This window comes from Miniopterus natalensis, chromosome 3 (genome assembly GCF_054644295.1).
Source record: "Miniopterus natalensis isolate mMinNat1 chromosome 3, mMinNat1.hap1, whole genome shotgun sequence".
Lineage (NCBI taxonomy): Eukaryota > Metazoa > Chordata > Mammalia > Chiroptera > Miniopteridae > Miniopterus > Miniopterus natalensis.
Genome location: NC_142083.1, coordinates 75,064,559 through 75,089,742, shown reverse-complemented (window position 1 = coordinate 75,089,742; position 25,184 = coordinate 75,064,559). Strand labels below are relative to the sequence as shown.

The 25,184-nt window shown below is 41.6% G+C and overlaps 1 protein-coding gene across 1 annotated transcript; it reads right to left on the bottom strand.

Moving 5' to 3' along the window:
* Positions 1-1,039: 1,039 nt before the first annotated feature.
* PRKRIP1 (PRKR interacting protein 1) lies at positions 1,040-23,649 on the bottom strand. The gene is made up of 6 exons (XM_016198990.2): positions 23,467-23,649; positions 22,643-22,721; positions 21,735-21,835; positions 18,214-18,299; positions 16,774-16,838; positions 1,040-2,101 (listed from the first exon to the last, which is right to left on the bottom strand). The coding sequence occupies exons 1-6, from the start codon at positions 23,590-23,592 to the stop codon at positions 2,001-2,003; spliced, it is 558 nt and encodes a 185-aa protein (XP_016054476.1). The 5' UTR covers positions 23,593-23,649; the 3' UTR covers positions 1,040-2,000.
* Between the last annotated feature and the right edge of the window lie 1,535 nt (positions 23,650-25,184).

Genomic DNA, 25,184 nt, shown 5'->3' with positions numbered 1-25,184 from the left:
TACAGTCCCGGCACCAAAAGAACAGCCCTTGGGAACCCCTCCCCACCAGGTCTGGGCTATGCACAGCTTCTTCCCCAGAGCAACACAGCACTACAGTATAAGGGCTAGCATGATGGATTCTGGAGTCACATTACGTGTGTCCAAAGGCGACCTCTACTACCACTTATTTGCTGGGTGACCTGCGCAAGTTTCCAGACCGCTCTGTGTTTATAAATCTTGTTTGGTAAATCTATATGGGACATCTAATTATAGGGCAAACAGTATTCTAATACAAATAATTAGGCCTAGCACAGGACTGCCACTGAGCAATCAATGTTTGGTGAGCGAGTGAGTGAATGAAGGCCTAGTATCTGATAAATCAGAATTCTTATTCATGAGGTTTCCTGAGACAACCAAGTTACGTATACCTTTGTCGTTTAATTTCTTCCCACCCACAAGTTAAGGGCATTATTGATTCTCCTCAATCATGGCTTCTTTGAGGGGGGGTGTCTTCTCAGTATTACCCACTCCCTTCTCAAGGATGACATCTAATTGTTCCCCTTTCCCAAATAAACAATACCCTGAAGAAGACAGACTGAGTCATTAACCTAAGGTATAGACGACCCCTTAAAAACTGTTAGAAACTGCTACAGGATGTTTCCTACCTAAACATCATCTTCTGAAATCTAGTAAAGGTGTAAAACATACACGCTCCACCTAGTATCCTATTTGTTTAGTCTTCTGCCCACCTGTGCCACATACAGATCACTAAGCTCTCTGTCAGGTACATCAGACAGAGGCAGGAAGTGACTTGCCCAGAGTTCCCCATCTCATCAGAGGCAGGGCAGGGCTCAAACCCAAGTATTCCAGCTCTGAGCTCTGACACCCTCCACAGTCTCCAGTGAAAGATAACACCCTCCAGATCCAGGCAGGACTCAAAGCAAGAGTTGTGACACACATTCTGGAGGTAAATAAGGAAACCAATAGATTAAAGACAGGGGAACAAAAACAAAACACAATCTAACCCGCCAAACACAATCTAACTGGCCAAAGAGAAATATGGGTTTCAAAATGTACAGCCAGGGCGTGTGTGTTAATTTATTAGGGTTGACTTTCCATTTCAGCTTCCTGGGGAAAAAAAATTCCTGTGAATCACTTAATATTAACCAGACTTTGATGTACTGCAATAAAACAGGGACCTATAAAAAAAAAAAATTCCTGTGACTTGAACTGCTTAAAGGGCAGAAGTGACCACAAATGTCACCTGGCTCAGGGCAGGGCCAGGGAAATCAATACTAGTTTGGCTAGGATTCCCCATGCCCTCTTCTCTGGTTCAGCCCAGCCTGGATTGTCCACCTGCTTCTTTATCTAATCTCCAATTATTTTCCCTGGTTATGTTCCACAGCTCCCTTTGCACATGCCCAAGGGTTCCCACAACACACCTGTGTACTGGGAGCTACTGAGCAGGAGGTGCAGTCTGCACCCTCAGCTGAAGGAAATGGAGGTCAGGTACCCTGCAGTGTGAGTCAGCTCCAGAACCAAGGCCATTTCCCTCACTGAGTCTGGGAATAGGCCAGTGTAATAGGCCTCATCCCTATCACCTCATTTTCACAGCCTTCCCTACAGCTTTGACATTTCACAGGTCCAAACAAAACCTAAAGTTTTTCTGTTCTTTACTAAATAAACACTACTTTCACAGAAACCAGCCCAAAACTCATCACTGTCCAAATATATGAGAACAAGCAGCAGGGGCAGTGGTTATACATTTCCCCCCTCTGGCGGGAACGTTAATGAACTCTGCTGGGCAGTGCCCTTGAGTGTGCAGGAAACAGGGCTCTCTGTCCCATAGGCTGAGTCCTGCCTATTGGCAGGGCCACGAGTAGTCAGGATGGCTTCCCACTTGCTTCTATCCTGTGAGGCCTTGGGAGAGAAATTGAGTTCAAACAGCCTCCTTTCTCCTTGGGTCATGTGGAGGGTTTTCTGAAGCCATGGGCTCCAGAAAGCCACTGTGGCCAACACTGTCATCGCCCCATGATGAAGCTGGGCTCTTCCTCTTTCTCCTCCTCTGTTCCAGATGTCTCCTCAGAGCTACTGGACCGATGCTCTTGGGACTGAATGGATCCTGTAATCACACGACATTTGGATTAGAGATGTCCAAATTCACTCAGATAATCCAGGATGCTTTAGAAAAAGGAGAAGTGCTGTGGAAACATTAGGAACTTCTTGTTCCTGGACAGACAAGTGAGGGGCCAGAGGAGGTCCTCACATCCATGAGTCCTCAATGCCATTGCCCAGTATAAAGGGTCTGTCACAGAACTGATCTACCACTGCTGGCAGGTAGATCTCATCCTTATTAAAGAGATCCAGCACACACAAGAACCTGATGTCACATAAATAGAGCCTCACTGTTTTTATATGGTCTTCACCACCACTTTGGCAGGGCAACGTTTCCAACCAGACCTTTAACATTTAATGCTGACAATATTGCTGCTGATGTCTCAAGCTCTCACACTGCAGTCTGCAAGAGGATTTTTTCCCCCTAAAATGATCAGAGGCTTAAAAAATTTTTTAAAAATTGATTTTAGGGAGAAGGGGCAGGGAGAAACATCGATGTGAGAAATATCAATCGGCTGCCTCCTGCACCCCTTCTACTGGGGATCAAGCCTGAAATCCAGGCATGTGCCCTGACCAGGAACTGAACCTACAACCTTTCAATGCACAGGATGACAACTGAGGTGGCTCAGGGCCACAAAAGGATTTTCAAAAACTGTGTAGCAGAGGGCTCTTCCCACAGACCTAGAAACCCTCTCACAACACTCCACATGCAGCTCTGAATTCCAGTGTTTTCCTTGACATGACTGCCAGCAACCACAGTGCCACTGAGCTGGCCAAAAGCAGAACACAAAGACAACGTGTTCCCAACTCTTCCTCCTCCCTTTTTTTGGGAGCAGAGGAGTGGGTGAGAGCTGGAACAAGGCAGAGCCAGAGCTCTCAGAGGCAGCACCAGTCCTCCAGCTCACAGTCCAGCCCAGGTAGCCACTAGCAGGCACAGTGGGCTCATCAATAGGCTTCCTCCCTGCAAATGTGCAGGAACTCCAGCACCCCCAGAGCTCACAGGCACCCAGAGATTTGCTCCTGCTGTCATTATAGGGCCAGACAAAGAGCTTCAAGGCAGGAGGCCTTGAGGTGCCCAGGCACAGTAAAGTCTAAAAATCACCTCAAACCCTAGGATGAGACACTTAAAAATACTCATGGCAATGAGTTGAAATTATCCCTAAGATTTAATTTAATAAATTTAGAATATACCTTTCTTCTCAACCTCATGCCAAAAACAATGAGAATTTTCCAAAGTACAAATGGTGAGCACGTTTTAATAGCTAATATTTGCTGAACACCTATTATGTGCCAGGAACTGTGCTAATTCTTTAGTGTCTTCTTTTACTCTAAGTACCACTACCATATATATATCCATTTTACAGATGAGGAATAAAACTCAGAGAAGTTAAGTAATTTTCTATGAAGGTTTCATAATCAGTAAAACAAGGACCTAGGATTCAGACATGGACTATTTGACTCTCTAGCCTCTAATCTTGTCTGCAGAAATGCAAAAGGAAACTCAGGAAAAAGAAAAACAGGTGGAGGCAGCAGTGAGGTGGGTATACTGGATAAGCAAAATGTGGTCTAGCCATACAACAGAATATTATTCAGCCTTAAAAAGGAAAGAAATTCTAACACATGCTACAACATGGATGAATCTTGAAGACATCATGCTAAGTGAAACAGGCTAGTCATAGAAAGACAAAAATTCTATGATTCCTCTTATATGAGGTATTTTGAATAGTCAAAATCATAGAGACAGAAAGTAAAATGTGGTTGCTGGGGACTGGGAGAGGGAGAATGGGAGTTATTGTTTAATAGGTATAGTTTCCGTTTTATAAGATGAAAAGAGTTATGGAGATTGATGGTGGAAATGGTAGCATACTGATTTGAATGTATTCAATACCAATGAACCATGCACTTAAAATGGTTAAGATGATAAATTTTATGTTGTATGTATTTTACTCCCCCCCCCCACACACACACACAAGCAAGCTAGCATACTATGGAGAGACTGAGGGAAAAACCAGAGAGGGATCAAAAACCAGGGATCAAGAGCCCCCTGGACTCAGGATGGTACTCCATAAGCTCTCTCATGTCAAGGCATGCATGGGAAAGACAATTCTTCTATGGCACTTGGGGCAACTGGTCCACAGTCTTGAGCACTCAGTCTCCACCCTGAAGGCCAAGGGGATCAGGGTCTTGCCACTTGCAGCCCATTGACCCATATGCCAGCTGGGGAGTTCTGCTCTAGAACTTGGGCTCTAAGGCTGAAACTGCTGATTGTTTGTTTTATTCCATAACTTAGCATATTCTGTCTGCCTCAAGCCTCTCTAAGCGCCAACCTCACTGGCACAGGTCTGAACACAGCAGGAATAGAGCATAGTATTTGATCTTTAATTCTGATCTTAAAGAAACAGTAAAGCCCTGGCAGGGTAGCTCAGTTGGTTAGAGCATCGTCCCAATATGCCAAGGTTGCGGGCTCAATCCCTGGTTTGGGCACATACAAAAATCAACCAATAAATGCATAAGTAACTGGAACAACAAATCGATGTTTCCCTCTCTCCCCCATTCTTCTCTCTCTCTAAAAAAAGAAAAGAAAAAGAAAAAAGAAAAAAAAGAAACAGTAAAATACTAATCAACCTGCATGTTTGTGAAATGGGATGTTTTGGATGCCTGAGATACTGATGAACAGAGGTTTCAAAGCACTCAATGTGATCGAAAAGCCCCTGAAAATGTAGTACCTCAACAGTAAACACAACAGATTTCTGTGTGTGGGAAACATGTTGTCAGAGCCTATAAGTATCACTCTCAAAGAGAAGAAACCTAGTGATCATTCAAGTCATTCAGTAATTCAACAAAATTATTTCACCCATTCATTCTTTCAATGTAAGTAAATAATAAATAAAGGGCTTATTATTACTATGCTTAATGTTGAGGACATAAGGATTTAAAAATGCTATCACAAATTATAACAAGATATCACAACACACATATCAATATGGCTAAAATTAACAATACGAATTGCTGGCAAGAATGTGGAGCAACAGGAATTCTTATTTATTGCTGATGGAAAAGCAAAGTGATACAGCCACTTTGGAAGACAGTTTGACAGTTTCTTACAAAGCTAAACATACTCTTACCATGTGATCCGGCAGTCATCTTCCTAGGTATATAATTCAACAGATTTGAGCCCAGCTGGTGTGGCTCAGGGGTTGAGCACTGACCTATGATCCAGGAGATCGAGGTCCAATTCCCAGTCAGGGCACATGCCTGGGTTGTAGGCTCAATCCCCAGTAGGAGGCGTACAGGAGGCAGCTGATCAATGACTCTCTCATAATTGATGTTTCTCTCTCTCTTTCCCTCTCCCTTCCTCTCTTTGAAATCAACAAAGATATATTTAAAAAAGAAAAAGAAAACTTATATCCACACAAAAACCATCACATAAATCTTTGTAGCAGCTTTATTCAGAATCTCTAGAAACTGGATATAACCAAGATGTCCCTCAATAGGTGAATGGATAAACAAACTGTGGTATATCCAATACAACAAAATACTATTCCACAACAAAAAGGAATGAGCTATAAAGCCATGCAGACATGGATGGATCTTAAATACATTCTGCTAAATGAAAGCCAGCCTGAAAAGTCTACATCCTGCTTGATTCCAAACAAATGACACTGTGGAAAAGGCAAAACTATGGTGGTTGTCAGGGATTGGGGGAGAGGGGGAGGAGGTCAAATAGTGAAGCACGGGGGATTTTTTTTAAGGCTGTAAAACTATTCTACATAACACTGTAATGGTGGATACATGATACTATGCATTTGTCAAAATTCACAGAATTTTACAGCACAAAGAATAAACCTTAACATATGCAAATTTTAGCATGTCAAGGATCCCAGGATGAAATGCAAAATGTGACATATGAATCCAACTGTAGTACAAATGGATGAAACCTCTGTGAAGGGAGTGGAGGAAAGATGCTCACCTAAATAATTTTGGAAATAGTGGAGTCTGTAAGATTAAAGACAAAAAGAACTGTACATAGCACTGTATTCTAGTTGATGAAGTTGTTTCCCACAGATAACAGGTTAACAATTCTGAAACCACTATCCATGTATACTGGAATCAAACAAACAAATGGATGGTGGGAGCTAAGTTACTCACTGTTAGAGTGGGAGGTTACAGGCAAACAAGCTGAAAAGGCTAGAATCCATGTGGCAATGGATTAGAGTTGGAGACATTAGTATGAACTCATGTTTAGCTTAACCTAGACAGATATTGATGGTTACATATAGGAATATCCATAAATATATATATACACACTCTTTAGTACACACATATATATTTTCTTGCTTTATCAGTTAAGAGGGACTAAAAATAACAACACCCTAATTTTTTTTTAGAAAAATGTTTCTATTGATTTCAGAGAGAGGAAGGGAGAGGGAGAGACATAAACATCAATGATAAGAGAGTCACTGATAGGCTGCCTCCTGCATGCCCCCTACTGGGGATCGAGCCCAAACCTGGGCATGTGCCCTGACTGGGAATCGGACTGTGATCTCTTGGTTCATAGGTCGATGCTCAACCACTGAGCAACACCAGCCAGGCAACAACACGCAAGTTGTAAAGTGCACATCTAGTCCCCAGATTTTGGTTCCTAGTATCATTATCCAATAAAAGGAACAAAAACTTCTTGGGGAAATGGCTATTTCTAGATCTGGGGAAGAAAACATACAAGATAAGTCTGAAATGTCTTGTAGTGCCAGAGTAAGGAAGTGCTAAAAAAAAAACAAAACTAACAAAAAACAACAAACACACCAAGCCACCCTCTGCCCAGGACAAACACACAAAACCCAAAACCACACAATGACTGTAGTATGTAAAAGGGACAAAGGAGCCAAATGAAAGTGCTTCCAATAGCCAAGCAGGAATAATTTGAACAACAAAACAGATAAAGTAATATCAGATTAAACCTAAAGTATAAATAACCATGAGTCCATACTGATGTAAACAAACAGGGGAGAAGAAACAAATCTGCAAAAAAATTTCAGTAGAGAACCCTGATGAGCACTGTCTTAGAGAGGTGTTTAAGGTCAACATCATAGTGACAAATTATCTTCAAGTATACAGCCTTGACGTGCTAACAATGGTATTTTATCTCTGTGGTCTTTGCCTCCCAAATAAATATCTAATTTAGTATCATAATTATCTAACCATGAGAAAAATATCTGACAAATCTCAACTGAGGGCCATTCTACAGAACACCTGACCCTCAAAATTCTCAAGGTCATAAAAAACAAGCAAAATCTAAGAAACTGTCACAGCCAGCAGGAGCCTAAGCAGATACGATGATTAAATGTAATGTGATATCCTGGATGGGATTCTGAAACAAAAAAAATGCCTTAGGTAAAAACTAATAAAGCTGAATAAAGTATGGACTTTAGCTAATACACATATCAATACTAGTTCATTATTGTGACAAATGAGCCATATTAACGTAAGATATTAACAATAGGGGAAACTGGGTATATGGGAATTCTTTGTACTATATTATATTCATAATTTTTCTATAAATCTAAAACATTGGTTTTTTTTAATTAAAAAAAAGACACTGTCCTACCCTTATGAAACTGAGTTACAGCTGAAGAGATAAGAATGGTATGTGACTTAGCAGATTCTATAATAATAAAACCTTCTGGGAGCAAGGTGGGGGGAAAGGTTAGATCAGATTGGTCAGGGTGGGGAGGGAGGTCAGAAAATGCTTTTTGAACAAAGAGAGAAAACATTGCAAGAGGAAGGTACAGGATGACTACATGTTCTCCAGAAAGATGGGGAGTGAGGTAGCATGAAAAGAGAATTACAGGCCAATATCCCTGATGAACATAGATGCTAAAATCCTCAACAAAATATTAGTAAATCTGATCCAGCAATATATTAAAAAGATCATACACCACGACCAAGTGGGATTTATTCCAGGGATGCAAGGCTGGTACAATATTTGCAAATCAATAAACACGACACATCACATAAACAAACTGAAAGACAAAAATCACAGGATCGTATCAACAGATACAGAAAAAGCATTCGATAATACCCAGCACCCATTTTTGATAAAAACTCTCAGCAAAGTGGGAATAGAGGGATAGCTCAACATAATAAAGGCCATATATGACAAACCTACATCCAATATCATACTCAATGGGCAAAAAACTAAAACCATTTCCTCTTTTGTGTGTGTGTGTTTCCATGGCTTGATAGCTCAATTCTTTTTTTTTTTAATTTTTATTTTTTAAATATATCTTTATTGATTTCAGAGAGAGGAAAGGGAGAGAGAGATAGAAACATCAATGTTGAGAGGGTCATTGATAGGCTGCCTCGAGCCCGCAACCTGGGCATGTGCCCTGACCAGGAATCGAACCCCGACCTCCCGGATCCTAGGTAGATGCTCGACCACTGAGCCACGCCCAGCCAGGCTAAAACCATTTCCTCTAAGAAGAGGAACAAAAGAGGGGTGTCGACTTTCACCACTCGTATTCAACATAGTAACTGGAAGTCCTAGCCACAGCAATCAGACAAGAGCAAAACATACAAGGCATCCAAATTGAAAAGGAGGAAGTAAAACTGTCATTATTTGCAGATGACATGATATTGTACATAGAAAATCCTAAAGACTCCACCAAAAAACTATCAGATTTAATAAATTAATTCAGCAAGGTAGTAGGATACAAAATTAATGCCCAGAAATCGATGGCAATAATGTACTCCCAGAAAGAGAAACTAAAAAAACAATCCCATTTTCCACTGCAACAAAAAAATTTAGATACTTAGGAATAAACTTAACCAAAAAGGTAAAAGACCCATACTTGGAAAACTATAGGACGTTGAAAAAAGAGATAGAGGAAGATATAAACAACTGGAAGAATATACCGTGCTCACGGATTGGAAGAATTAACGTCACTAAAATGTCCATACTGCCCAAAGCAATCTATAAATTCAATGCAATCCCTATTAAAATACCAACAGCATATTTCACAGAGCTAGAACAAACACTTTGAAAATGTATATGGAACCAAAAAAGACCCCGAATAGCCACGACAATCTTGAGAAAGAAGAACAAAGTTGGATGGATCACAAAACCAGATACCAAGTTATACTACAAAGCCAATGTAATCAAAACAGCCTGGTACTGGCATAAGAACAGACATATAGATCAGTGGAAGAGAAAAGAGAACCCAGAAATTGACCCACACCATTATGGTCAATTAATATTTGACAAAGGAGGCAGAAACATACAATGGAGTAAAGACAGTCTCCAATAAATGGTGTTGGGAAAACTGGACAGGTACATGCAAAAAAATGAAACTAGACCATCAACTTACACCATACACGAAAATAAACTCCAAATGGATCAAAGACTTAAATGTAAGACGTGAAACCATAAAAATCCTGGAAGAAAACATAGGCAGCAAAATCTCAGACATCTCTTGTGGCAATATGTTTGCCAATACATCTCCTAGGGCAAGAGAAACAAAGGAGAAAACAAACAAATAGGACTACATCAAAATAAAAAGCTTCTGCACAGCAAAAGAAACCATCAACAAAATGAAAAAGGAGCCTACTCTATGGGAGAACATATTTGCAAATGACACATCTGATAAAGGGTTAATATCCAAAATATATAAGGAACTCATACAACTTAACAAAAGGAAGACAAACAATCCAATTAAAAAATGGGCAAAGGACCTAAATAGACACTTCTCCAAAGAGGACATACAGATGGCCAATAGATATATGAAAAAATGCTCAAAGTCACTAATCATCAGAGAGATGCAAATTAAAACTACAATGAGGTATCACTTCACACCTGTCAGAATGGCTCCATCAACAAAAACGAGTGCTGGCGAGGGTGTGGAGAAAAGGGAACCCTTAGTACACTGCTGGTGGGAATGCAGACTTGTGCAGCAACTATGGAAAGCAGTATGGAGTTTCCTCAAAAAATTAAAAATTGAACTGCCATTTGACCCAGTGATCCCACTTCTAGGAATATATCCTAAGAAACCTGAAACACCAATCAGAAAGAACTTAATGCACCTCTATGTTCATAGCAGTGCAATTTACAATAGCTAAGATCTAGAAAAAGTACAGGTGCCCATGAATAGATGAGTGGATAAAAAAAGCTGTGGTATATTTACACCATGGAATACTATGCAGCTGTAAAACAGAGGATCTCTTAACCTTTGGGATAGCATGGATGGAACTGGAGAGTATCATGGTAAGTGAAATAAGCCAGTTAGAGAAAGAAAAGTACCACATGATCTCACTCATACGTGGAATGTAATAAACAAAATAAACTGATGAACAAAATAGGTCCAGAGACATAGATGCATGGAGCAGACTGAGGGATCTCAGAGGGAAGGTGGGAATGGGAGAGTGGGTATGGAAAGATTAATCAAAGAACTTATATGTTTATAAGCATAACCCATGGATACAGACATTGGTCTGGGGAAGCCCTGGGGGTGGGGTAGAGAGGATCAATGGGGGAAAAAAGGGGACATCTATAATGCTTTCAACAATAAAGATAATAATAATAAATAAAAGTACCTCAAGCCCCCCCCCAAATAAATAAATAGAAATAAATAAAAACACACACATATATAATCACACACACAAGAAAAAGGAAAGAGGAGAGGCCTGGACATGGGCAGCAAAACAGAAGAGCAGAGCTGTAAGCTTGGCAAGAGCAGAATACTTATGTCAGGGAGTGGCCAAACTGGTGGAGAGAGACCAGAAAGGGCCTGACAGGGAGTGCCAGAAATGCAAGGGTTGCTGACTAGGTATCAAGCAGGATCACCTCGTGGGTAAGGCCACAGCCAGTGGTAACACATTACCTGGTATCAAATCCCACCCCATCACTGGCTCCCTCTAGCTCTGCAGGTGCCATCACTGCTTTGTGCCTAAGGTCCCTCAATTGTAAAATAGGGATAACACCATTGCCTATCACAGGTCCACTGTGACAGATATGTTATTTAATACCTGCAAAACATGTAGAACTGGGGGAAAGTACATAATACATGTTCAACAAATGTTAGCTATTGTTATTACACAAGCAGAAGAGCAAAGGACAATCCAATCTATGTTTTAAAAAGAGCTTCGGAAGCTGTACACAGGTGGGTGACGGCGTGAGAAGAGTGGAGGCTACTGTGGTTCTGTCAGATATGGATCTATATTTTTGTAAGATTTTACTACATCCTCAATGAGACCGTAACTTCCTCTCTCTAAAAATCAATGGAAAAATATCCTCAGGTGAGAACAACAACAAAATTAGGACAACCATAAATATAGCATTTATATAAACAGACTTATATAATAAATATTTGAAAGTTGAACTGAAATAAAAAATGTCATTAAGATATTAAAGTGATTATTTTTAGTAAGGAGTATGGATAATTTTTATTTTTTATTTTCTTCATATTCCCCAAAATTCTAAAATGATCATTATTACCTTTATTCTCAAAAGATACAAAAGATATGAATAGTTTCCAACACATGTATAAGAATTCTGGCATTGAAACCAACAGTTCTATCCAAAACATTTACTGAGTGCTTTCTGAACTCCAGATACTAGTTAAGGTTTTAATTGGGGGTAATTTTGTCCCCCTCCCCCATGAGAAATCCTTTGGCAACATCTGAAGATATTTTTGCATGTCAATGACTGAGAGGAGTATGGGTGCTACTGGTATCTAGTGGATAAAGGCCAGGATATGCTGTTAAATATCCTATAATGTACGGGATATAGCCCCTCACAGCAAAGAATTATCTGGCCCAAAATGTCAATTCAATAGTGCTGAGACTGAGAAACTGCTCTCAAGGTACCTAGTAAACAAATCACCTTAAGGTCACCCTGGGTTTCTTTGGTAGGCAGGCCCGTGTTAGGATAAGTAACACTGGTGTTAGCATACATCATTGTGGGAGTTCAAGGCTTCATAATAATCCAAACTGGCTTGATGCAATCCTACGGTGTCACTGAGACACGAGTCCCACACTGCACGGTGTCTTCATTAAATTACTGAACTAGCATGGACAACAAGTGGGGATACTTCCTCTCCAACAACAGAACAGAGCTCCTAGTCAGCTGCCCCTTACTGCTTTTTAGAAGAGCCATAAAGCTTCAGTGATTTACGTCCAAGACCATAAGGACCCAGCAGTACACAGAAGCCACCTTATGGCACAATGGAGTATCACAACATTTAACTTTCTATTCATTTCAAATAGACAGCTAGAAAATCTATTTTCTCTTTCACAAAAGGAAACTGGGAAGGCAAGGTAAAAGGCACACAAACCATTTTTATGACAGTTACCCCTATAGCATTCTCTATCTGGCTCATCTGGTAAGAAGCATGTACAACCAGGTATGATTACTAATAATTTTTAATTATGTACAGACTAACTTCACATAAAGTATAAGAACGGGCAGGGCTCATGCATTATAACAATGATTTTTAAATTTGTTTGATTGAAGCCCATAGCCCAAAGCCCACATAGAAAATGAAAGTAAGTTTCAAAAAATATTTATCCCAAGTGCAATGCACTCTGATATCTTCTTGTCTATTTTATTCATGTTTGAGGAAAAAAATAGCTGCAACCTCTAAAATGACTTCATGATCCAGTGAGTAAAGGATCATAACGCTCAGTTTGAAAATAGCAGTATGCAACTATGATGTGATTCCATGATGTGACATGGGCACAAACTCATTTTTTTGATAGAACTAAAGCTCAGAACAGGGGGAGACCAAGTAAGAAAGCACACAACCATTTTAAATAAGCTGAAGGCTCTGGATAAAATCTACCTGAAAGTACTGAAACCTGTTGCATGATCTCAAATATTCTTTATTGCCTTGGGCAAATTAATGTCTAAAAGGGGTAAGGAGAGTAGGATTTAAAAAACTCCAGTTCTGTCATGCTGCCACTTGCCTCTTTCAACTCTAGAACCAATTACTAAAAAGTTAATATGCAATTCCAAAGATACAATACAGGTTGATTGAGCACAAACTCAGAACAAAATAATCTGTTTCTTGTTCTGAAAGGGTTCTTAGATCTACCGGTGAGCCTGCCCACACTCAATATGGTATATATTAATTACAGCAAGGCATTTGGCAAAGTTACCAAATTGCAGAATTTTAGATCTAGAAAGCGCTTATCATTTCACAAGCTAACGAAATCTCTCTCTCTCTCTCTCTCTCTCCACACCCCCCCCCCCCCCCCCCCCCGCTTAAACAGAAGCAGCCAGATGGTTGAGGTTAGGGTGAGCCAGAATGAGAGCTGAGCCTAGAACTTACATCTACTGTACTTATTCCATGACCTCAAATTACCTCTTAGTTTCTTATGACATCTCTGTGGGTACGGTGAAACAAGAGTGAGTCTGCTGACTCTTACCTGGAGAACTCCACCCAATGAGTTTTAGTGAACAAGTAGGTCTTTCCAGCCTAGATGGAGCTTTCTAGTAGATGCTGGAGGGCTCTGGCTCAACATTTTTACCAATGACAACATCAGAAAGACATGGTAACATGCTGAATTTCAAAATTCAAAAGGATTTTGAAAACCTTAATCAAAATAGCCAATAACATCAAGTTAAAATGCAAAGAAGGTAAATATAAAGTCCTGTATTTGGATTAAAAAAAAAATAAAAAAATAGAGGGTTCCAGGTAAGACAGAAGAAGCACATTCAACCCTGTCTCTCCACTGAATACAACTATGGAACCTGGACAGAAAGCGGTGCTGAGATGGTTGGGCAAGCCTCTGTTGCCATTTCTTATCTGTCCTCCCACAACTTGCTCTGAATGCAAGTGCAGCTGTACAAGTATGTGGCAGAGTAACTAAGGTCCCAGCTTTCTGACTGGAGGTCTGAAAAGGGGAGCTCCAGGAGACCAGAAACTACAGGGGAGATCATGGAGAGATTAGAAGAGATACAACAGAGCTGTTTATGAACTCCTGGGCTCACCCTGACAGTGCATGCATGATTCTGACCCTAATCATTATAACAACACTTTGAGAACCAAACTCAGAGAACTAAACACTGATTGGACACTGAGTGGCATATGCAGGACACACCTGAGAGCACAGCAAAAACTCTGGAAACTGAACTGACAATGGAAACACAACCCACAGAAGGCTGGTTAAAACCTTTGTTTCAAACACAACCAGGCTGACTGCCTGCCAAAACAAATAACAAGACCAGAGCCTCATGATGTAATACTGAAAATGTCCAGGATACAATAGAAAATTAGTTGGGTATATAAAAAATCAGGAAAACCTCAACTTGCATGGGGAAAGATCTTAATCAACAAAGACCAAGGTCAAGATGACCCAGATGTTGCAATTACCAAATACTTTAAAAGAACTATTTAAAAAATTTTTTCCAGCCCAGCTGGGCGTGGCTCAACAGTTGCGCATTGACCTAGGTCAATGACTGCTTTCTCATCACTGATGTTTCTCTCTCTTTTCCTCTTCCTTCCTTCCTCTCTCTCAAATCAATAAAGATATATTTTTAAAAAATTAATTAAAAAAATAAAAAATTTTTCCAGTCCTGGCCGGTGTGGCTCAATAGAGCATCGGCCTGCGCTTTCGGTGCACAAGTTCGACTCCCAGTCAAAATGGCATCAATTCCCAGTCGATGCCATTTTTTTTGTCTCTTAGAATCCTTGGGCCTTCCTATTTGGGGTCCCTCTGTCCCTGATTCTCAGCCCAGGGGCTCCCAGGAGAGCAGCTGGCATTTCTGTCCTTATGATGGGTTCAGAGGTAGGGAAGACTGGTAGCACTGGGGGATGCTGACACATTACTCACTCCCATTCTTGTTAACAAAATCTCAACTCTGTCTAGGGTTGCCATGTACCCAGCTCCCAGTGATGAATCAAAATAGGTTAGAGATAGTCATGACAATTCTTTTTTCTTTTTTTAAATATATCTTTATAGATTTCAGAGAGAGGAAGGGAGAGGGAGAGAGAGAGCTAGAAAGATCAATGATGAGAGAGTCATTGATCGGCTGCAGCCTGCAACACGGGCATGTGCCCTGACCGGGAATCAAACCCTGATCGCCTGGATCCTAGGTCAACGCTCAACCGCTGAGCCATGCCCGGCCGGGCGACAATTCTTTTTTCTATTCATCTAGCCTGATGGCAGCAAGAGATGGCAAAGTGACCTAGTACCGAACAATGATATATAAGGTGACAACTGCTGGGCATTTCTGGAGGGGTGTTTTGCTCTTCAGTTAAAAAAAACCACAACAAAAAACCCCCCAAAACAGAACAGACAAGTAGCACTTTTTTCCCCTGCTTTGAACATATGTATGACTCCAGGAGCTGCAGAAGCCGTATCATGCCCACAGGATAAAGGCGAAGAGTACTGTAGGGATGCTGGGCCTGACACTATTGAAATGCTGAACCATACCAGGCTGCCACCTACAACCAGGTTTCCTGTTATGCAAGAAAAACGAATTTCTCTTTGTTTAACTACTGCTAGCTGAGTATTCTGTTTCTTGTAGCCAAAAACATCCTTTTTTTAAAATCCTCACTTAAGGGTTTGTTTTTATTGCTTTTTTAGAGTGAGGAAGAGAGAAACATCAATCGGTTGCCTCTCATATGTGCCTTGACCAGGGATCAAACCAGCAACCTTTTCTGGTGTAGGAGATGACACTCCAACCAACTGGGCAATCTGGCCAGGGTGTGAAAAGTATTCTTTTTTTTTTTAAATTTTATTTTTGTTTAAAATATTACAGATGTCCCTTTTTCTCCCCAATGACCCGTTCCACCCCATCCCTTCCCCCTCCCCAGTCTGAAAAGTATTCTTAACTGACTTGCCAAGTGACTCAATTAGAGACAAAAGAACACAAAAACACCTTTGCTAGGGACATCTTCTCAGTCTCTCCTACTGGACAAGAACAAGGCAGGATGCAGCAGCCCCCAGGAACCTCAACCACGGAGAGGACCATAAGCCTGCCTGAGGACAGGATGCCAGTACACAGAGGGAGACAGTGAATGCCAATAATAACTCGAAGCTCTTTTACTAGTCATGCCTGAAGGAAGATCTGTTCTGGTCTTAACACAAGCTAGTATCTTTCTTTTTAAAATTTTTATTGATTTTTTAGAAAGAAAGGGAGACGGATAGAAACATCATTGATCAGTTGCCTCCTGCACACCCCCTACTGGGGATCGAGCCCGCAACCTGGGTATGTGTCCTGACCAGGAATTGAACTGTGACCTCTTGGTTCCTAGGACAAGGCTCAACCACTATGCTTAACTTAGTTTGACTTTCTGACACTTGCAATTAAATGAGTCCTAACTAATAGAAATAAGCCCTCATTTCTTCAACGGCCAGCCAACCAGTTCCAAACTCTAAATCTCATTCTTTTTTTTAAAAAAATATTTTTATTGATTTCAGAGAGAGTAAGGGAGAGGGAGAGAGAGAAACATCAATGATGAGAGAGAGTCACTGAACAGCTGCCTCCTGCACAACCCACTGGGGATCGGGCCCATAACCCAGGCATGTGCCCTGACTGGGAATTGAATAGCGATCTCCTGGATCGTAAGTCATTGCTCAACCGCTGAGAATGCCGGCTGGGCTCTAAATCTCATTCTTGACAGGTCAGCTTCTGTGCAACACCAAGAAAGGTCACAACCAAGAAAAGTGGGTACTACTCACCTTTTTGTTTCTTCTGTTCAAGTTTCATCATCTTTGCCAATAATTTCTTTTCTTTTAACTTCTGGCTACAAATGTAATATAAATACATTAATTCCTTAGCTACCTTATTGAGTATTTTAGAAACATCTACTTACGGGATCTTTAAAGATGTTATAATCACACAAACACTACAATAATAAAATGAAATACTTTCTTAAGATTCTGCTACTCCAACATCATCAACATTATCAAGCTGTTTTCTTCAAGAGAAATCCTTAGGAGTCCTCAGGTGATTAAAGCAATCTCAGAAACACTAGAGATGCTTCTTCACCCCAAGATATTTTAAAAATCCTGTGCAGCTCTCTAAAAGTTGGGGGAGTGGATAAAAAAGGGGCTCTACTGTCCTAGCCGGTTTGGTTCAGTGGTTAGTGTCGACACGTGGACTGAAGGGTCCCAGGTTCGATTCCAGGCAAGGGCACATACCTTGGTTGCAGGCTCGTCCCCAGCCCTGGTTGGGGTGTGTACAGGAGGCAACTGATTGATCTCTGTCTCCCCCCACCCTTCTACTCTCTCTGAAAAGCAATAAAAAAAAAAATATCCTTAGGTGAAGATTAAAAAAAGAGGGGAGGTTTCTACTGAAAGTTAGCTCAAAGGATGAACTGATCATAAATTCCTAACTAAGGAGGTAGTGGTGGGTAGCCGCACTCCAGGCATATGCCTTTAGTAAAAGGTTTATCTTTGTCATAAGCAAGCCCTGTCCATTATTTAAGCGCATCTAGGTTAACACACCTTTGAAATGTCTCTTCTAAGAAGTAACCTGGTTCAAGAGAGCACATAATCTGGTTAACTATTCTGTAATCCAGTCTCTGCCTTGCTTTCTCCCACCTTCATGTAACCTTCCTTAATGCATAAAAGTAGCTGCAAACTGCCATTCTGGGGAGTAGTCAAGATCTTGCTTCCTGGCAGCTGTTGTTAGTTTGGTTCAAATAAATTCTTATAAAAATTCCCTACAGGTTTAGATGCTTCTTACGTTGACAAGGAAGCATTTATTAACACACACACACAACCTGTATACTCATATATAGTCACTTAGGGAGGGCACAGCCCCTAATTTAAGGAAGCTAAATGAGAAGTTCACTCATAGCACCTAGTTAAACCTGATGTTAAAATACAGAAGTGAAGAAGACAGAAATCCATGTGATCACGGAAATGCTGAACTCCATGCTTTGAAGAATTTGTAATGAGCTGGGGGAGGGGCACAATAAGTGACTTGATCTCTTCCCAAGTACTAGAAGAAAAGCCATTTCTCCAATGGCTTGCTCCATGGTGGGTTGTAACACCCAAGACCTCTATAGGTTACACAGGTAAACTTTTGACCTCAAGGACTCATTCATGAATCATGCACTTTCCCATTTCCTGCCCTTAAGTCTCATTAGTTATGAGATGCCACAAAGCCCTTACCGCTTTTTTCGACGCTTTGCAGTCTGCTCCTCTGCAGCAATTTTATTCCTTTCCAGTCTCTTCTGAAACTCTACATCCAATTTTTGCTGTAAAAAAACCCCACATCATTTAGATATACCATGGGCTGGAGATGAGAGCTCTAGAAGTCACACCAGTAGGGGTGCTACAGGCACATCTAGGCCTCCAGGGCCACTTTAACTTTAAGTAGTTGCCCCATAGGTGTGGGAAATCAATACAAGGCTCTCTGATGGTAAAGTAACTCTTTCAATTCATTAAGACACTGAGACAGGGTAGTAAGAAACTAGGAAAATTCCCTGGCAAGTGGAATAAGGAAACTGAGACAAAAGGCAGGAACAGCTGAGCAATTAGCAGCTAGCTAATAAGTCATGAGAACCTATCCTCCCTAACTGAAGATGCAAAAGAGCAGGAGGTTTAAATCACCAGTTAGGGAGCGAGGTAACAAAAACCAATTAGAGCCAGAATAATCCAAGATAAAAGTAAAACTAACCAGAAAAAGACACAAGACTCCATTATACACTCATTTTAATACATCAGCATATTAAACACCACACTGGAAATCTAATGAACACTGTTGAGATCCTCCTCAGGACAAAGGATGCTAGCTTGCACTCTTCTTTGAGCACTCCTACGTCCCCCTTTCCTCAGGCATGTCCTTTGCTTCTTCTATCCTACTAAGCTCTATGGGTCCTGATGAGGCCTGCACCCAGGGGAGCAATGGGCAACAGCAGCTCCTCCTGGGCTTACCCCTTGATCCTGTCTCCAGGGGCCCCTCCTTTGCCTCACTGTCCCAAGCTTTAATAAACTTACTCTCACTTTCACCTGGACTGTGTCTTGAAGTTTTTCCCACAGGAGTCAAGAAATTGGATGTCACCTGACACCACAAAGGTTCCCGAACAGTGCAGCGGTAGCGCCAGCCCCCTGCTCGGAAGCTGTCTGGTAACAATGCCATTCATGCACAACAAAATGTAAGAGAAACTATGCGAGGGAGCACTACGGGGTCTGTGTAGCCAGGTCCTTAGTGTGATGTTGTGACTTAAATAAGAAATGTATATTTGATCTTCATCTACTGTTTCTGACACATAGCTCTTAAAACTCTTATAAATTTCCCATATAAGAGTCACAGGGACATCTTTTATTATAATAGTTTTGTTCCCAGTTCTTGGAAGAGCTCCAGAGATGAAGGTGAAAGGATGTCCTTTGTTATTCATAACAAGCCCCTTTCAACCACAAGAGTTTATGTTAATGAGTGACTTTTGGAAAGCCACAATGGAAGAGGTCTGGTTGCCAGGGGATCTTTCAGCCCCACTTCCTGAACTCCAGGGAGGAAAGAGGGTCTGGAGGTCAAATCAATCACTAAAGGTCAATGGCTTAATCAATGGTGCCTACATAATGAAGCCTCCAAAAATCCAAAAGTATGGGGTTTAGATAGCTTTCAGGTTGGTGAACACGTGGAGGTGCTGGGAGAGGGTGTGGGAGCTCCTCACCCCTTCTCCCATCCAGCTGTTCCTGAGTTTATATCCTTTTGTAATACACCTGAAGTCTAGTAAATAAGATGTTTACCAGAGTTCTGTGAGCCCCTCTAAGCAAATTAATCAAACTCAAGGAGCAGGTCATGGGAAACTTCAGATTTACAGTTGGTCAGAAGCACAGATGATAACCTGGACTTCTGATTGGCTTTTAAAGGGGGGTATGGGGGCTGTCTTGTTGGACTGAGCCCTTAACCTGGGTGATCTGCCCTTCTCTCCAGATAGTGGCAGAATTGAGTTAAATTGTATGGTGTCACAGAATTGCTTGGTGTGGTAAAACTCCCACATATTTGGAGATCAGGAGTGTCAGAAGTGTAGTAGAGTACTGAGAGTAGAGGAGACACACAGGAGTTTGATTTTCTTTAGAGACAGTGACAGGAACTCACCAGATGAATTGGCCCCTCTGGCTGGACCCACGGAATTTTCAAGTCCTAACTAGCTCTGGTTATCATATGGCTGATTCTAAAGCAGCATGACACACACTGCCATCACCTGCTAATAAACACATACATGGTGTGTGGTAGGCAGTTTGACAGACAAGAGCAAAGCAAGGACAACGGGCCAAGTACAGGTCACCAGGGCAGAAAGTCCTGGGTGCCTAGCAAAGGACAACTGTAGGGTGGGACCTCATCCCCAGAGACAACTACTGTTCTGATTTTCTTCCCCACATAGATTAGGTTTTTTCCCCCATAAATGTTTCCATGTAAAAGAAATCATATAGTACGATCTCTTTTGTCCAAGACTTATTTCACTCAGCATGTTAAGAATCATCCACACTGTTGCATGCATCAGTAGTTTGTTTCTTTTTACTGCTAAGTAGTATTCTATTTTTATGAATGTGTGTTTTAATTTTTAAAGTATTTTATTCCTTTGTATAGAAATAAATTCGACAAAGAACCTAATTTTTTTAAGTCAAATTACTGGAAAATGAAATACTATTGGGTAAAGTAGTTTCCTCTTTCATAAATAGCATACAAATAAATATCATTTTAAAATATCTGAATCTCTCTAAATATATAAATGTATTCCACGAAATAACAGTCATTATGGTAAGACTGAGGAAAAGGACTTTTCCAGTGAATGCTGTAAGATTAAGAACAAGGGGCAATCTCTCATGCAAAATGTTAAGAGGAGAAATGAGAGAACCACCTAGCATCACTGCAATAAAAAAACTTAAAATATTTTTGAACAAATGTGGTGAGATATATGCAAAACCTCCAGAGAGATACAAAAAGATTTAAACCAATGAAAAACCATAGTTTCTTGAAGGGATGATGAAACACTATAACATCCATTCTTATTCAAGTTAAGTTATAGATCAACTCAATTCTAGTTAAAAATCCAGCAAGATTTCTGGTGTACATAAATAACTCCAAAATTTAATTAGAAAAAGAAAACAAGTGGTATGTCTGAAAGAGTATTTTTTTTAAACAGGAGAGATTTCTGGCCCTCCCAGTCAAGTAATAGAAAGCTTAATAGTTCTTACAGTACAATTTATAAAGTAATTCTCAATTTTTAATCAATTACTACTTGATACTTGTCATGAAGAAATGCCAGCCTCCAAGCTAGAAAACAAAAAGCAGCAGACACACAGAAATACACTATTCACAAAAACACACAGGTAACTGGAATTATAGGCATTCAGCCAAAAAGAGAGGGAATAATAGAGAATAACTCAAGTGGTGTGGGAGATCCTATTTTCTATTCCATTTCATGGCAAATGGTTTGGAGGGGAGAAGGGACTGCCCTTCTATACACATGGAAGTCTCCTCTCCCTCATTCATCTCCTAGTGTGATTATCTTGCCATGCTGAGTCTGACCTAGGAGTAACCCGGACTCAATGTCTGTTTTTGGTGCTGACTTTAAAAGGTAGCCCTTACACATACCAGGTGTATCTACTCTGCTTTTTTCTCAAAATTATTAAGTGCACACTGCCCAAACCCAAGGGTTCAGTCAGCCTCCTTGCTCACTGACCTTCTCAGCCATGGCATCCATGTAGTCCTGTCGCTGATACTCTCTCCGGCGCAGATGCCGATACACATGGAACTCACCACTGCCAGCCCCGGCGCTTGAACCTATAGCCAGGACAGTTCAGAGTTCTTGATGAGCTCCAGTTATCAACATAGGCTACCTTTAATTAAAAGTGACCAAAAAAGAAACTCAAGTAATGGAAGGGACAGCCTGTCCTATTCCCCACTATACTGCAGAATCTAGCACAGTGTCTAGTACATAGTGTAGGCATCATTCAATATTTGTGGCATGAACAGTGAATGTGCAGTCACTAAAAATTCCACTCTATTAAGAGGAGAAACAGAATGCAGCTCAGTGACCAGAAACCTAGAAGAGAGCCTATAACCTTTCTCTCCCCGCCAGATGATTTCACATTTGCCATGCTAAATTTCTACTGAGATGAAAAGATGTCCATGATATATTAAGTGAAAAAAGTTGCTTATCAAATAGTATGTGTAGAACAACCACATTTTTCTAAAAACTTTTTTTCTTAAGCAGCAGTGGTTTTGTCCATAAAGAGGTTTGGACAGCTCTACCAGAATGTTACAAGTGGAATGATGAAATTACAGGTGGTTCAAACTTTTTAAATACCTCTGTTATTTATTTTTCTTTATAATTAATGTTAATTTACAACCCAACGAAATAATAAAACTATTTCCACTGAGAAATAACCAATATGAGGCATTCTTAAAAACAATGCATAAGACAATTCTCTAATACCAACTCCTCTGTTGTAGGAGCAAAATATTGGACGACTGAACATTATTTTTCCTATCAGAGATCTAATTAACATATACTAACTGCAGGGTTTTTATATATCTACACTTCAAAAATTGTATTTACACACAAACACACTTGCCAAAAGACATTACCCATTACATCTCGGACAAATTCTGGGGGAGGTCGAGGTGCCCATTCACTCATTTTTTCTGGAATTGGGACTGCTTTGTCCTGAAACATTTAAACAGGAAAGCATTTATAAGTATAAACCAGTTGACAAAGTCACATCTCTTATAACCAAAGAATTTTAACTAGACTAATGAAGTAAGGCTACTTTACTCCTTGGACTCGAAGCTGATTTTACCTCCTTCTCTCTGTTTTAGCCTTACTTCGTCCGGTATACTTTGGGGTCTATCACAGCCCACAGCCTAGTCAAGGCTATTCTTAACTTTCCAGAGACAAACTCAGAAACGTTAAGTCACCATGTATGGCGGAAGTCTCCAACTTTAACCCTACTTTAACCCGAGAAGAATCAACCCTTTCAGTAAAATATATGAGACCTTCTCATCCAATTGTTTTTATGACTGAGGGGGCTGAGGCCTGGCCAGGGGCAGCGACTTGCCCCAATGCCTCTAACAAGGTACCGTTTATAAGAAAATAACCCTTGTGCTAACCCACGGGCTCTAACTTTCCAGTTTAAGGCTTCTGACCCTTCTGTTCACAAAAACTTCGAATGGAAAAAGTCTTGGAGCACGGAAAGCCGCTCCACAGCGCCCCCATCGTGTCTGAGTTGTAACATAAGGACAGAAGGCAGCTCACAATCTCTGAGGCAGCCTACTCCTTAATGACAGGCGCTGGGGTTCGGGTAATGAATTTCTGAATTTGGAGGTGGGGGAGGTGGACCCGTGGGCCCCCAGAGGCGCCGGAAGGAAGGGGGTGGGACTCGGAGGGCCGACTGGCCCACGCCTCATCTTACCGGGTTCTTCATCAGCCGCTCCAGCTTGAGCTTCTGCTCCTCCGCCGCATTCTTAGGGATGACGAGCGCTTGCGGCTCTTTCTTGGGCCGCGGCGGTCTTACCGAGGAGGCGGCTGAACTCGCCATGACAGTTATACTCCTCTAGCGAGCAGCGGCGGCGGCGCGCGCGTATGACGACAGAGACGCGCGCCAGCGACGCAAGCGCAGTCTTCCAGCTGGGCGGGGCTGGGGCGGAGTCGCAAAGTGGAAGCAGGCTGCTGAATATTCATGAACCCGAGGCCGGGTGGGTTGTTTTGATCAAAGCTGCTTGATTTCATTTCCTGTTTCTGGCAAATCCTGGCGGCGGAACGCCTGCGTCCCTGGGCTGGAGAAGTCCTGCGTGCCCTAGGGTTCCGCCTTAGCTGACCTCTACTGTCGCGTGCGCGTCGTGGCTCCGCTGGCAGTCCCGCTTGCTAATGGCTCTCAGCCTCCCCTCCCGCCTGGTCCTTTGTCCTGACCCTTCCTTGGGTCTGGTTCGCTCTTCCTACCCATTTCTGACAATCTGTTCATTTTAGATAGTTCCAACAGCTTCCGAAGGACTGGGACCTACCTGTCTCTTTCGCCCACCTCAAATTACTCTGCATCTGGCTCCCAGCAAATACACCTCAGCCGAGTGAATGAGACTTTCTTAGGAGAAAGAAAAGCTGCCCCTCACAACTGGGAGCTGGCCTGGCACAGCTAGGCCTTGTGCTCTCCTGTTGAACATCAATTTCCCAGAATACCAACATCACACTAGGCCATTCTGTGACGGTGATTGAGCAAGACATAAACAAGAATGCTCTGTAATCATTTTTGATTGAAAAACATGAATATCTTTGGAACCAGAAAAAGACTAAACATTTTTGCCCTTCTGGCTAATATGAGTAACTGCTGCTTCTTTACAGCATTGGCGTCTCCATTCATTCCTTTCACTTTATTGTCTCTGCTTCCTGAGAGCATCTAATCCGGAGTAGAAGCCCACATACTTGAACCCTCCCCCAAATCACTTAACCTAAGCCTAAATCCTATAAGCCTTTGTTAACACTCTTGCTGAAATAAGTGCAGTCTCCCTCCTAGAAAGAGGTAATAAACCCAACTTGTTTAGCTACAGGTATGCTCTTGGTGGTCTTCACAATTGTTGGTTTTCTCGTTTATCATTTGTTGCCTGCTAGAGAGTGGGAATTCTGTCTTGTTCACTGCTGTATTTCCAGTGTGTGGGGCAAGGCCTGGCTCACAGTAAGGCACTCAAACATTTGCTGGATGACCATGGGATCTTGGGGGCCAGGTACCTCAGATACTACCGCTGCTGCTGCCTGCTCAGCCTGCTCAGCCCAGGATAGCTCACTCACTGAATGTCCAGGGGTTAGACATGTGACTCCTGTGACAGGGTGCTGTATTAACACTATCAGGCCATTCTTGGCTGCCTGATAGTGGGTGGTTTTCCAGGGGCCAACAGTGATGAGTTAGGGGAAGTTCTTGAGTGGCCCAGGTCTGTCACTAGAACATAGGGAGGGCTTGGCCTGGGTGTAGTCAGGGACACTTGACCCTACATTACACACTTCAGCCATCCAAGCACCTCACTTTTTCCCAAACACATTTAAAAAAAAAAAAAAAAAAGACTTTACTTGGAGTGTCCTTTCCTCCCTAGAGAAGGACACACACCCTTCTTAGCTTGGCTTAAATGCTACTTCCTCCATGAA